Source organism: Tachysurus fulvidraco, chromosome 12 (genome assembly GCF_022655615.1).
Source record: "Tachysurus fulvidraco isolate hzauxx_2018 chromosome 12, HZAU_PFXX_2.0, whole genome shotgun sequence".
Lineage (NCBI taxonomy): Eukaryota > Metazoa > Chordata > Actinopteri > Siluriformes > Bagridae > Tachysurus > Tachysurus fulvidraco.
The window spans coordinates 3,278,983-3,293,539 of record NC_062529.1 but is presented as its reverse complement, the minus strand read 5'-3'; the positions used below and the strand labels follow the sequence as shown (position 1 = coordinate 3,293,539).

General features: G+C 43.4%; 1 protein-coding gene across 8 annotated transcripts in view; it reads left to right on the top strand.

Annotated features, from left to right (window-relative positions):
* samd4a (sterile alpha motif domain containing 4A) overlaps nt 1-14,557 on the top strand; it is a 53,050-nt gene that overhangs the window by 27,124 nt on the left and 11,369 nt on the right. For 5 of the 8 annotated variants that reach the window (XR_007144587.1, XM_027159810.2, XM_027159811.2 and 2 more), the window contains 9 exons: nt 1,631-1,906; nt 2,190-2,299; nt 4,006-4,092; nt 4,882-5,116; nt 7,088-7,173; nt 7,349-7,467; nt 8,092-8,305; nt 11,062-11,188; nt 13,061-13,144. Coding sequence is in view for 7 of the 8 variants with exons in the window: in XM_027159810.2 (XP_027015611.2) it covers nt 1,631-1,906; nt 2,190-2,299; nt 4,006-4,092; nt 4,882-5,116; nt 7,088-7,173; nt 7,349-7,467; nt 8,092-8,305; nt 11,062-11,188; nt 13,061-13,144 (1,338 nt within the window). In the remaining variant the exon portion in view is untranslated. The remainder of the gene's footprint in view (nt 1-1,630; nt 1,907-2,189; nt 2,300-4,005; nt 4,093-4,881; nt 5,117-7,087; nt 7,174-7,348; nt 7,468-8,091; nt 8,306-11,061; nt 11,189-13,060; nt 13,145-14,557) is intronic. The other 3 variants (XM_027159813.2, XM_027159815.2, XM_027159814.2) reach the window with 3 other exon arrangements.

Here is a 14,557-nt window from a genome sequence, read left to right as displayed (position 1 = left end):
TTCCCTTGAGTGTTTCCATTGATTCTACAAATCAAAACGTTTGTACACTGAAGCTGATCAGATTGTATATGCTGAGTCTTATCAATATGTTCACTTCTAAGTCTTCTAAGCATTTACTTCTCAGTAATTCTGCTCGGCTTTTATGTTGTCTGATCCAGTGTGTGTGTTGGTGTGTGATCATTGTTTTGTGTATGGAGTCTGATTAGTGTTGTACATTGAGTCCGATGTGATTAACTAGTGACTCTAGTTGGGTATTGGTACGAAGGGTGTAGGGAGATTTTTATGAGACAGATCAATGGGGCATTTTAGGTCAATTAAAGAATAGATTGTTGGTTCCTGAGAGATTTGTTTTGCTGAAGCACTGATTGTGGGTCATAATTCAGATCTCAGATCAGACACGGGCTTTGTGCCACATCTGCCCACAGCAAACAAATAACATTACTTGTCATGCCTTATCACTTTTGTAATGATTCTAATACTCAGCTAGACCTACAGTCTGATCAAACTGAGCACAAACCTGCCATTTTTATTTGTTTGCTTCTGGCTCTATGTAAACTCAGGCTAATAAACTCATATTAAAGAACAGCCACAGATTAAACACGCTCAAATTTTCCTATGTAGTCGATTAGCAGTAACGAGTTTCCGCGTTTGAATTTTCAACACCATCACCTGTGTTTGAGGTTGAACACTGTTCACTTCACATTTGGCTGACTCTGGAGAGGATGAGAAACATACTGGCAGTGTGTGGCAGTCAAGTGGCTGTGACAAAGATATTAGGATTGAAAATATCTGTGGTTAGAGCGGGATATTTCCAGCGTAGAATGCGAGGCTCGTTTTTATTCCTGATGAAGGAGACAGCTGAAGATATAAATAAGGGCCCGTTTAATGCTTGGCTCCACAAGATTCCCTTTATTTTAAACTGCTTGGAGTCTGAGCAGCACAAAAGCCTGTTTTTGTTTTTAACCTCCTGTCATTCTGTCACCGAACACAAACGTACACTTGTTAGAATAACGATCAGCTCGGCTTGTGTCCGCTGGGATAATGTTTTCCTTTTTACAGAATGAGTTAAAAAATACTGTGCAAAAAAAACAAAATTCTCTATAGAATAAACGTCAAAGAATAGGTTAAGATGAAAATGTTGCCCGTTGCCTGTCCATATCCCATAACCTGTAATATTAACAGTCCAAAGCATCATTTCAATTTTTAGCTTGGCATCTCGTCTCCTCCTTGCCACACCGAGACAAACACCGCTTCCACACCTCCCAGTCTGTAGTCCGTCCCCAGCTGAGCACCGCATGCCATTCCTTCCCTTCCCTTGTAAGGTAGGCTTTTGTGGGGTCTGTATTTAGGGGAAATGGCTAATATTTAGGGACTGGAGCGTGTAATGTTAGCTGGGCACCTATTTTAAAACTGGTCCTGGAAAGCCTATACATAGGACAAACTGGTACTCTACTGCTTATAGGTTTTTCATCCTCTCCTGCCCCCTTCTGCCACCTGCCCTATACCCTTGCTCCCTATGAGCTCCAGTGAGCTGGATGCCTCAGACCAGACCTGAAGTCCCATCTTTTCGGAGAGGTTAAATCTTGTCTCTCACTGTATGATGTGTGTGTTTGTGTGTGTGTGTGTGCAGTCCTGCAGTCTGCGGGTCAGCACAGTCCCTTGAAGCGCTCCGTCTCTCTCACTCCCCCGATGAGCGGTTCATCCACTCATCCTCTGGGACACGGCTGGCTCTCACAGGAGGACCTGCGGGGAAGGGGGGCCCCTCTCACCCCTGACCATGCCCCTCTGTCTCCTCAGAGCAGCGTGGCGTCGTCAGGGAGCGGCGGCAGCGAACACCTAGAGGATGGCTCGGGCCTAGGCATGGCACTCCGGAGCTCTTTCAGTGAGGAGGGGAGCGGCATGAGGGGTGAGGGAACGGTCTCTTGTGAACCGCCATAGGGGGTGTATTCACTTTATCCTTCACTGCACCCCATTCTTAAGCACATAAATTCACAAAAGCAGACCATTCTTTTGAGACATTAAAGTGTGCACTGCTGTACAGGATTGCCTTTTTAGTACAGGGTTTAGATTCCAGTGAGTTGAGCAGGTGATCAGTGATTGGAGGTGTAAACGTTCTCCCACAGTTTTTATAGTTCCCTGTTCCTTTGACATCTACCTAAACCCTAGCTGTATGTTTTTTTTCCCCACAGATGTTCCGGCATGGCTGAAGAGTCTTCGTCTGCACAAGTACGCCGGTCTGTTCTCCACTATGACCTACGAGGAGATGATGTCACTGACGGAGCAACAGCTGGAGGCACAGGTGAGCGACATGGGTGTGCATTTGTGTGTGCACAGTAAAATAGAACATAATGACTACATTTAAATGTGCAGTTCGTTGCTTCCAGGAAAAGGAACTGTTTTGGTTTCATCGTTTGAATCCGAATTAAATGATCTTCTTAAAGCAATTTCAAGGACAATCCAAAGCCTTCATATAATTGACTGAATGCAATATACAGTATTGCACAAAATTATAAACGCAACACTTTTGTTTTTGCTCCCATTTTTCATGAGCTGAAAAGGTCACAGCTCATATTGTTCACAAATCTGTCTAAATCTGTGTTAGTGAGCACTTCTCCTTTGCCGAGATCATCCATCCAACCTCACAGGTGTGGCGTATCAAGATGCTGATTAGACAGCAATAATCGTGCAGAAATTCTTTGATTTCAACGTTGTGGATCGAAGGGCCCATGGTAGCGTCGGGGTTATGGTATGGACAGCCGTAGGTTATGGACAACGAACACAGGTGCATTTTAATGATGCCATTCTGATACCGTGACGAGATCCTGAGATTCTGAGGCCCACTGTTGTGCCATTCATCCATGACCATCACCTCATGTTGCAGCATGATAATGCACGGACCCCCAATACAGTAAGGGGCTTTTTACACCTGGGCACTTCATGCGTTTTCTGTGATCCGATAGCTATCCGATGGTAAAAAGACCAGGTCTGAATCCCCTCCGAAACGTTTTCGAGACAGATATAAATCCGATGGTCCAAACCTCTTCAGGAGGTGGTCTAGGACACATTTCAGATGAAACTGGACAGGTGTAAATAAATGTGGTTGTTCGAGCCATATACGTCAGCGCTATACTCCTCCCAAACGGAAGTATGTCACTCGCAGGTGACTCACGAGTCGTGCATTGCGCCAGAAACAAACAGTAAATGCTGTTTTTTGTAGTATAACCGTCGTAACGAGTTTTTTCGTCTTCTTTTTGATCGCGTTCTGAAAACCGCACACACCAAAGCGTGGTCCATTTCAATTACCCCGGAAATTAGGTAAAATATATTAGCATTTTGGGCGGGAGTAAAAAGATCGTATCGATATCCGATTTGCCGAGACGCGTTTATGTGGCCTGATGTAAATGGAACAGTTTTAAAAAATCAGATAGCTATCGGATCAGAGAAAACACATGAAGCGACCGGGTGTAAAAAGGCCCTAAAACTGCACATTTACCTGTGCAGTAATCTTGCTGTCTAATCAGCATCTTGATATGCCACACCTGCGAGGTTGGATGGATGATCTCGGCAAAGGAGAAGTGCTCACTAACACAGATTTAAACAGATTTGTGAACAATATTTGAGAGAAATACATAGAAAAAGTCTTAGATCTTTGAGTTCAGCTCATGAAAATGAGGGCAAAAACGGGCGCCATGTAGCCCGTCCCTCTTAAGCGTCCAACATGCTACACATACAGTACTCAATTCACATTCTGATTGAATAAATACATTATCCAGGTCCCTGATGTGCACTTCTTCTTGTTGGAAGATGCCACAAAATGCCCTAGTCCATGTGTATGTCATATAGTACGTACCTTAGTGTTTCCTATAAACCTGGAATTTGCCAGATAATATAATATTAACTAACACCTTCTGACCAATCAGAATTGATAATTGTGTATATATAATCCTATATACTAGCGTATATTTACAGTGCTTTGAAATATCGACACTACAATCTCTTACACAGAGCGTTACTAAAGGAGCACGACACAAGATCATCATCAGCATCCAGAAACTGAGAGAGAGACAGAACATGCTCCGCTGTCTGGAAAAGGTTCATCTTCTCTTATTTTCTTCCTCTTATTCCTGGACTTTTATACTAGTTCTATAGGAAAACTGATTACATGTTTGTCAGCTTCTGATTTGTTAATCAGAGGTCCTAAATAAATTAAATTAAGTGTGTATCAGATCATCTTATTCTTATCTAACTGCTACTAATACTATTCCTGCTGCTGTTTTTATTTATTTTTAATAGCAATTGGTTAATATGCGCCTCTTCCAAGACATGATTGAATTGATTGACTTGTGGTGGTGTGATGGACCGAGAGTATGTCATAACTCTAAGCTTGTCAAAATAGAGATATTATTATGAATTGGGAACAAGTTCAGACACAGAAATCCGATGGATCTCTGATGGTCAAGCAGCATACAGCAGTAAAGCTGTTCGACCCGGGTCAAGCCCCGTAGGTGAAAACATGCATGTATTTTCAGGAGAAATTCATCACCACATGTCATTTTGCACCTCGTTTACAAATCAGAAATATCCCGACACCTGACCGAGGCTCATCTACAATTTATGGACGTGTCAAAAATAAATAATGCAGCTGGCTGTGACCTTGAATACCAATTATACTCGGATCTGAAAATTTCTCTTTTGCTCACCTTCTTTCCTTCACCTTGTATGTATCAGCCTCGAAAACCATCACTTCTCTTTACTGATCCCTCTCACTTAATTTCATCTTTTTGCTGTTACTATTTTTTTTTTCTTTATCTCTAGTCATCTCATGTTCTCACCTCTCTCTCTCATTCCCTCTCCCTCTCCATTGCTCTCTCTCTCTCTCAGGATGTGTTGGAAGGCGGGAATCTGCGTTCTCCTTTGCAAGAGCTCCATTATATCATCGGGACGCCAATTAAAGCGTTTAACAGTGCGTCCGAGTCTCCGCAACGCCCCCTACTGAGCGCTGAGGGAAAGAGCACAGCCACTGGAGTGTGTGTGAGCGGAGGGGAAGCCGAGAGCAGCACCACACTCGTAGCAGAGGGGGACATTCCGGCTCAGTTCACACGCGTCATGGGCAAAGGTACACATAAACAAACATGTTTGTCTTACTACCCTTGTGAGGACTTTCCACTGACAGAATTATCAACACAACTAATTCATGATGTGCTGCACTTCACTCTAAGCCTTACCTTAAACTGATCTAAACACATTTGTGCGGATAATTTCCTCACAATCTTCACATTTTTATAATATCGTTATAGAGATATTATTATTTTTATTGTATCGTTTAATTTTGTCTGTCAGTCAGTTCTGAAGGTTGTTTTGTGCTATATGTAAATTCGTACATATAAGGGACATTATTGTGGCAAAAACCTCAGTAATCATATCAAAACCCTTTTTTCCCATTTAGTTATTTATTTATTTTTTTAATAAAAGCTGCAGTTTTCTTGCCAGATGTCCCCACAAACTCAAATAAACCCATTGTAGGTACAAGAGGTCCTCATAAAAATAAATAACCACACACACACACACACACACACACACAGAGTGAGGAAAACGTGTGAGATATTGTCATTGTACTACTATATAATATCTGAAGTAGTTCTTTAGTACTTTTTGTAAAACAATGCACACCCGACTTTAAACCTTTGGATCTTCTTTCTTTTTTAATTATGATTAATCTCTTACTACATTAAAATCATTAGCAACATATACTTATCTAAATATGTACTGCATATGGGCATGTCCATCGTCCCTTCTATGTGGTGAAGTCCTGTCCCCTTAGCAGGAAAAACCCAGAAAACAGAATAATGTTTCCACCTCCATGTTTGACGGTGGGGACGGTGTTCTTGGCGTCACAGGCAGCATTACTCCTCCTCCAAACATTGCGAGTTGAGTTAATACCAAAGAGCTTGATTTTGGTCTCATCTGACCACAATACTTTCACCCAGTTCTCCTCTGAATCATTCAGATATTCATTGGCAAACTTTATTCGGGGATCTTTCGAGCACTGCAGGATTTCAGTCCTCCTCAGCGTAGTGTGACAAATTGTTGTCTTGGTGACTTTAGTCCCAGCTACCTTGAGATCATTGACAAGATCCTCCCGTGTAGTTCTGGGCTGATTCCTCACCGTTCTCGTGATCATTAAAACTCCACGAGGTGAGCCCCAGACCGAGGGAGACTGACAGCTATTTTGTTTTTCTTCCATTTGTGAATAATCACACCAACTTTTATCACCTTCTTGGTGATGGTCTTGTAGTCCATTCCAGCCTTGTATAGGTCTACAGTCTTGTCCCAGACATCCTTGGACAGCTGTTTGTCTTGGCCATGGTGGAGAGTTTGGAATCTGATTGATTGATTGGTTGTGGGGGGCACGCTGGCTTAGTGGTTAGCACGTTCGCCGCACACCTCCAGGGTTGGGGGTTCGATTCCCACCTCTGCCTTGTGTGTGTGAAGTTTGCATGTTCTCCCCGTGCCTCGGGGGTTTCCTCCGAATACTCCGGGTTTCCTCCACCGGTCCAAAGACATGCATGGTGGGTTGATTGGCATCTCTGGAAAATTGTCTGTAGTCCGATTTTCTGGATGAATGAATGAATGATTGATTGCTTCTGTGGACGGGTGTCTTTTATTCAGGTAACTAGTAACCTCAGCTCATTAACTATATAAAAGACACATGGGAGCCAAGACATTTTGCTGATTGATAAGGGATCAAATACTTCTTTCCCTCATTAAACTGCACATCAATTTATAACTTTTTTGCAATGCATTTTTCTGGATTTGTTATTCTGTCTCTCACTGTTAAAATAATCATAAAAAAAATAATAATAATGTTAACATTAATAAATATATATATTTATATATAAAATATAGACAGACTTACGACAGATAACAGATAAATGCAGCTCCTTTGTGTGTAGTTTAAATAGATTATCATTCAGCTTGCAAAGTTTGTGAGTGAGCAAACAGACACCACTCACAACCTGCATGTATAACTCTGTGTGTGTGTGTGTGTGTGTGTGTGTGTGTGTGTGTGTGTGTGTGTGTGTGTCAGTGTGCACACAGTTGCTGGTGTCTCGGCCGGATGAGGAGAACATCAGCTCATATCTTCAGCTCATTAATAAGTGTGAACTCCATGAGGTGAGGATTATTAACGGTATTAACTAAATGACGGGAAAAATAGCATTTTAAATGTATTATATGTGATATTTAACATTGTTATTTCAAAACAGATGAATAGATTTACAGTGAATAAACTTCCGGCATTTCCGGAAGTTTATTACCTTTGTGACTCTTGCCCACTTTTGTCTCTCAGGCGTTCACAGAAACACAGAAAAAGAGGCTGTCGTCATGGAGGCAGCAGGTGCAGAAGCTAGTACGCTCGTTTCCACGGAAACCTCTCCTGGACATGACTGGATACCGTCAGCAGAGGAGGTAATATAATGTGCACAGTTCGCTTTGACCAAGTGATCCAAAGTATTCACACACACCCCCTCTCTTTATCTCCATATCGGAAGTCTGCTTTTTAACGAGTTTTAACTGTGTGCTTGTAGATACGGTGCACATGAGCAGGGAATAAGCTGGAGTAACGCTCACAACACGTACAGTAGGATGAGGTTCTTGCCCCTACCATTAAGCAGTTATCAGAAACCTCTGAGAAAATGATTCATCATTATGTGAGGACTTTTGTAACTCGGTCCAGATTTTGGTAAAACATCTACACAGCTTCAGCTTGTGTTTTCTTAGATTTCTATCATCACAGTTTTCAGACTCTGCTCGATGTTTAATGTAAAGCCCAAAGTATTCAAACCAACACTTTTAATGATTTACACTATGTTCCTTTAAACGCTAAACGGTGCCCTGCCATAGTGTGGAAACTCCGACACAACGTTTGAAATATGAAATGGTAATCGTACTCCTCCTCTTCACCACTGCAGGTCCTGACACGAGCATGCAGTTCCCACAAGATTCCTCAGCTTTATCATGATGTCATAGCAGTGGCATGTCATGCTAACCTGTGTGAGTGTGTGTGTGTGTGTGTGTGTGTGTGTGTTGCAGCAGTCGAGGTTTTGGTCAGTCCAACTCCCTTCCTAGTGCTGTGTGTGTGGGCAGCAGCGTGTGTTCCCGGAGGAACCTGCGGCAGTTTCCGGTGCCATCGCGGAGTCTTCCTGCACCCCGGCTCGGCCTGCTGGGTACCACCGGACTGCTCACACACACGCACACACCACGCAGTTCCAACAATACACCCACCAACCTGAAGCAGGGCAGACAGGTAACACACACACACCACAGCTCTTAATTTGCCAGATTCTCAAGTTTAAAGGTGTGGTGCACGATCACCAAAACAAATCACCAAAACAAACACGCCCCTAACCCAAGTGGGTGTCACCCCTGTTTTGATAGCTCCTCCCACACATACATACGTAACCCAGGCAACCTATGGCAGAACCTGTTGGGGCAGCTGGCCGAGGGGGTATTTTTTATCAATATATGAACTCAATGAGTAATACTATGGTAATACAAACGTGTTTATGTAGTACTGTGTGTTGTATCATGGAAGGTTTAGCTCCGTTTCACGCGGAAGACGGCGTTCAACACCTAGAACCCGAGGCAGAGGTAACGGCAGGTATCCGCCGTGTCAATGTTTCAATCGCTTTCGGCTAATGTCACACATGCGCACTGAACTCTCTCTCTGCCGCATATTGACAAGACACGCCCCTTTCTTCTCATTGGCTACACGTTTGTTTTGTTAGTCGGCCCGACTAAGTTTTCTGAAGAATTTTTCAAACATTGTGCACCGCACCTTTAACTGCCATCTCAGTGCACTTTACTATTAATTACCGACCTACACCAGAATATGTAGTCAGTCAGATTTAAGATAAATGGTTAGAAAAAACAATTATTCCGTCAGCAAGTGTGTAGTGTAGCAGGTTGTAAGGTTCAGAAGCATGGTACGGTAGGTCTCGTGATCGCATTTCCTTTCTCCTCGCATGAATGTAAAGATGGGAGGAAACAGCATGACGTGATCAAAGCACTTTGCCTTTTCCGCAATTTTGCTTGGTTTTCTGGAAGTAGAATAGAGCCAGAAGTACACATAGGGTTTAATGTGCTAGTTTGTACTAGTCTTACTCACAGATTAACGTTAACAGATTAATGTTAATTTCATCACTTGCACACTGAGTAATAATGTGCTGATGGGAAAGTGTAGAAGCATCGAAGCATGCGAGAGCATAGAACTGGTCCAACGAATCCTTTAAGTTATTCATTCATTCATTCATTCATTCATTCATTTTCTACCTCATGGAGCCTGTGCCTATCTCAGGCATCATCGGGTATCAAGGCAGGATACACCCTGGACGGAGTGCCAACCCATCACAGGGCGCACACACACTCTCTCCTTTAAGTTAATCGTTTGGATTTTTGCCACCTTAAAGCTCCGTACGTCATTATAGACAGCATAGAATTAAGTCAGCATAGAATTAAGAAAATCTTAATTTAAAGTTGTGTGAATGAAGTGTCAGACGTCTGATCAACGGTGATCAGATCACTGAAAACTTGGGCTTTGAGTGATCAGCGAAATATACAAACGCGTGGACAGACACGGACGAGAACACACACACAATCGTTACATAAATTACCAGCGTATTGTTTCAAATGTTTTTTTTTTTACTGGAACTTCAGATGGTGTGCTGCATTCCACGAATTCCACATTGGTGCTGAAATGGAAGTTTTTGTATTGTTGAATCATGTAAAGGAATTATTATGAAAGCGCAGCGTCTGTTAGCTTGACTTTCCAGTGCGTGTGCGCGTGTGTGTGTGTGTGTGTGTGTGTGTGTGTGTGTGTGTGTGTGCCACTGAAACATTTTCCTACGTTGTACAATGGGAGGAAGTTCCAACCGATTCAGGTCTGTGGGTTAGGGGTGTGCGTGTGTATGAGGATGAGTCATAGCGAGGAAGAAAAACGAATGGGAGGCAGCATGGTGAAGGGGAGAGGAGGAGAAAAAGGAGGAGAGAGAGAGGGAGAGAGGCAGTGAGAACAGTGCATAGGCATTTCCTGTTTTTCCCTGCCTCCCTGTACCAGAGGGCCGAGAAAGGGAAAGAGACTGAGAGAAAGAGAGAGAGAGAACTGAGACAGTGAGAGAGAGAGAAGAAAAGAGAGACAGATAAAAGAAAGAGAAACTAAAGAAAGATCCAGAATAATCAGGAGTGTTTTTTTTTTGGCTCGGGATGACGATGTGTTCCCGTATCAGCTGTTGTTGTACTGTATCATACAGTGTCGTTTCCTCTCCGCGGAGGTTTTGACTCATCCTGCACTATTTTCTTTGTATAAAAAAACCCCCAAACAAACAAAAAAAAACCTGTGGTTCAATTCTGCTACCCAAAAAAAATTTCCCAAAATGGTTCGACATGGAGAGCGAAGAACCTTTGCTATTAAAACGAATCTTTGGTATTAACTCAACTCGAATCATCTCACTTTGATTCAAAAAATATTATAGGATTTTTTTTTTCACTGAAACCTTCATAATGGTTGTATATAAAGAACTCTGTATACAGAACCGTTTGGGGGTCCATACACACACAATGCAAGGTGACTGAACCGTTTTAGGTTCTATATGACACTGTTCCTTGTGTTGTACGTGCTCTCGCTCGCTGATGCGCGCTGTTTGTTCCTGAGGCATCTATGTGAAGAGGTGGAATGGAGACGGCAAGATATTATAGGGGAAGTCGTGGCCTAATGGTTAGAGACTTTGACTCCTACCCCTAAGGTTCGAGTCTCGGGCCGGCAATACCAAGACTGAGGTGCTTTTGAGCAAGGCATCGAACCCCCCAACTGCTCCCCGGGCGCTGCAGCATAAATGGCTGCCCACTGCTCCGGGTGTGTGTTCACTGCTGTGTGTGTGCACTTTGGATGGGATTCTGAGTATGGGTCACCGTACTTAGCCATATGTCATGTTATGTCACTTATGCTCATTTTGTGTGTGTGTGTGTGTGTGTGTGTGTGTGTGTGTGTGTGTGTGTGTTGTTCAGGGTCTGTGGTTTGCTAATCCAGGCGGCAGTAACAGCATGCCCAGTCGCACCCACAGTTCAGTGCAGAGGACACGCTCGCTACCTGTCCACACCAACCCGCACACCATGGCCATGTTCCAGCAGGCAGGTAAGAGAGAATCTCTCTCACACACACACACACACACACACACACACACACACACACACACACATTCATTCCTGTCTTCTACACACTCCACACTTAACCTGGCTTACACAAATTTTCAATTTTCCCTTGTTTGGTGTTCGAGGTTTGATTTGTTTAGTCTTTTTTTTTTTAAGGCTCTAAAGGAAAAACGTTATACGATCCTAACCAGGTGATGAAAATGAGACAGGTCTTATATATAATAATCGAATCGCATCAACCTTAAAATCAAACCATTTGAATACAACGCTGCATGACTCTCTGTGGTCTACTTAAACATCCCTGCGTCTCTGCACGCAGGGGCTCAGATTAGCTGGAAATACCGAACGTGTTTTAATTCGATCAGTTCATTTCGAGATGGAACTGATGCAGGATTTTCTTCCTTGACTTCGGATATGGATATGTGGAGAGAAGCGTTTTATCAGAACGGAATTGTAACGTCATTTTGCGGTGTCGCAGGTTTTGTGGTGTTGCTTCGGCATCCTAAATGAATGCTGTACTGAGTGAATAAAAAAAGGGACAGTAAACTAGCTCGGTCTCGGTGTGGAGGAATCCTGCCGACGTCTTCTGTAGAGCTTATTCACAAATGAGTTTCATGAGTGAACGTGTTCTGTGGTCATGCGAGGTGAGTGTGTGTTTGTGTGAGAGACAGAGCGAGAGAGAGAGAGCTGTAGGAGAAGAGTGTTCCACTAACACACATTCCATAGAGACAATCGCACTCTCGCCGGTTTCTGGCAGAGCAAAAAACCTTACATCAGCGTGTCAACACTCACTTCCTGTAGCTTGTCCTTCATAAAAAGTGGACGATCCTGCAGTGTAGACAGAAGAGGAACCTTGTGTGTGTGTGTGTGTGTTTGCAGGAGAAGTAGAAGGAAAAGGGAAAAGGGCAGCTCGTACAATGACACCCTTTGTACGCTGTGTTTCTTAGCCCTAGCCCAGTTACTGTTCTCTCTCTCTCTCTCGTCCGTCTCCCTTTCCTCTCTCATTGTCTCCTTTCTATTTTTCCTCTGCTTCTGTTGCTCGTCTTTTTTTCGGACCCTTTTTTTATACTTCCAACTTCTTTCTCTCTCCTCCCCCTCCTTGCTTTTTTTTTTTTTTCATCTTTCTCTGCAAAACAAGGAGCAGAAAGTGACGGTGAAACTTTCCTGTCTTAGAAGATCGGTTAAAATGAGGGATACGTGGTTAAACTGAGACGTGTGTAACAGTGTGTGTGTGTGTGTAAGTGTGTAGAGAAGACAGAGGATTTAGTGCCTAAAAATAGCACATGGAGTATTGCACTCCATCCATCAGTCCCTGTCTGACTCAGCTGTGTGACCCTGTGAGGGATTTGTGAGACCCCGGCACTGCTGACTCAGCGTAAGCCCGAGTGTTTAACACTGACACGATGACGCGCTGTATACTCTTACTGCAGCTCTCGTATGGCACAGGGCAAACGCTCCACACTACTAACCCTCAGGAGAACAGTCTATTTGAAATGAGAACTAAAAGGTAATATTAATAGTTAACATGTTTATAGTACATGTTATATATTTATAATCCACTCTGGCCTCAAACATACTGTAGAAAAGGCTTTTAAGCTTTATTCCATCAGGATTGTTTAGAACGTTTGTGTATCGATTATCACCGTAAGGAAGATCGATTTAATTAAAGCATGAAACAATCTTCTCTGAAAGCACTGCTCTGAATGGCTGCGTCGAACCAAGACTTTTGCCAATACTTGTAGGAAACGTCCAGATATAAAAGTAGCTGCTTTTTCTACTTGCGTGTTCCTTCGCTAACTGCCGTGTGGTGTTTGTGGTGGTTTTTCTGATCCTTCCATCCTGTTTGTGTGTGCAGATCTGCAGGTTCCTGTGACGGAGCCAGACATCAATAATCGATTGGAGTCCCTCTGCCGCAGTATGACTGAACATGCACTAGAAGGTAAATCAATTCCTGTTTATACACTTCAGTGAAGTTTCAAAAATCACGCAGTTGCCCAGGAATCCAGGTTGATGATGTTTGTTTTGATGTATGCTGACATACGCATCTATTTGTTTTTGCTGGTGCGGCTTTCTGATGCTGTGCGATGCTGGTAGGATGTAACAGAGCTGATCGATTATAGTGCACTGTCACGAAGGCAGTTTATCAGAAGTCCTGAGATGTTGTACGGAAGAAACCTTGAGAGGAACCGGACTCTTGGGTGACGGCGGATAGTGGCATTCTCAATCATCTTACAAACGTCTTTCCTCTCATTATTAACTCCTTGTCAAGTTACACTATAACATGATACTCGCTACTGGACAGAGGTGCATTCGACTTAACCTGAAAACAGGAAGTCGGAGCACGGGATTGCGTCATTTTAGATTTTCCTGTACTCGGGTGGGGTGACACGGACACTTTCATGGTCATCATGGAGTTATTCATGGTCAGTGGTCAAAATGACAAGTTACAAGCTGTAGTCTAGTTTCTTACTCAGTGTTCCAGCTCTTAATTTTATTCCTTATTCAACGCTGTTCTTTTGGACAGGACTGACGTTTTTTTTTAAATCTGTATGCTTGTTCATGGGTCCTGACACAAACCTTTAATCGTTAACTACGTCAGCGTACAAAAGAGAGATCGACTTCACACACCAAACATAGTCCTAAGCGACGGAGTCAATTTGCGATAAGTGGAGAGCGATTTTGACTCTTAGTGGCTTTAAAGCACTGCAGAACGAGAATTTCCTACTGTGCCTTTAAGGCAGCGCTCCTTAAGCAGTGGAAACACTGGAATGGTACATTTTGTGCTTTGGCTTCAAATGCTAAGAGTTTGGAATGTGAACAAACATGGTTTGAGGTAGCGGTGAAGACTGGCCCGTTATGCTGTAAAGCACTCGCAGAAAGTGTTCTTTATCGGCAAAACGTCTGAAACGACATCCTCCTTAATTAGGTCAAACACTGCCGCCGTGCTTCCACCGTCGGTCCCGAGCTGCAGAGGAAAATTACACTGTAGCTTTTGGACGGGGCAAGAATGTACTTTTCCGTCTCCGAAAGTTCTCAAGCGAAGCTCATCAGTTACTCCTTTGCCGACGTAACCCGAGCTGAAAGCGGCACCCACAACAAAACGTAGCAAATCCGTCAGACTGCAGAATAACCCCACTGCTCTGGGTGTGACTTTAGGCTGCGGGGGAAAAAAAGGTGACCGTTCCCATATAAAGCGGAGGAGTTTTCCCTTCACATAACGAGGGTGTGTGTGTTTTTTAGGAACAGGGCTGAGACAGAGACCCTCAGTGGCCGGACAAGTGCGGCTTTGTGTGTTTGGAGCACAGTAAGGCACTGCGGTGAGCTCAGGAATGCCCGAGCTGCTGCCCACAGA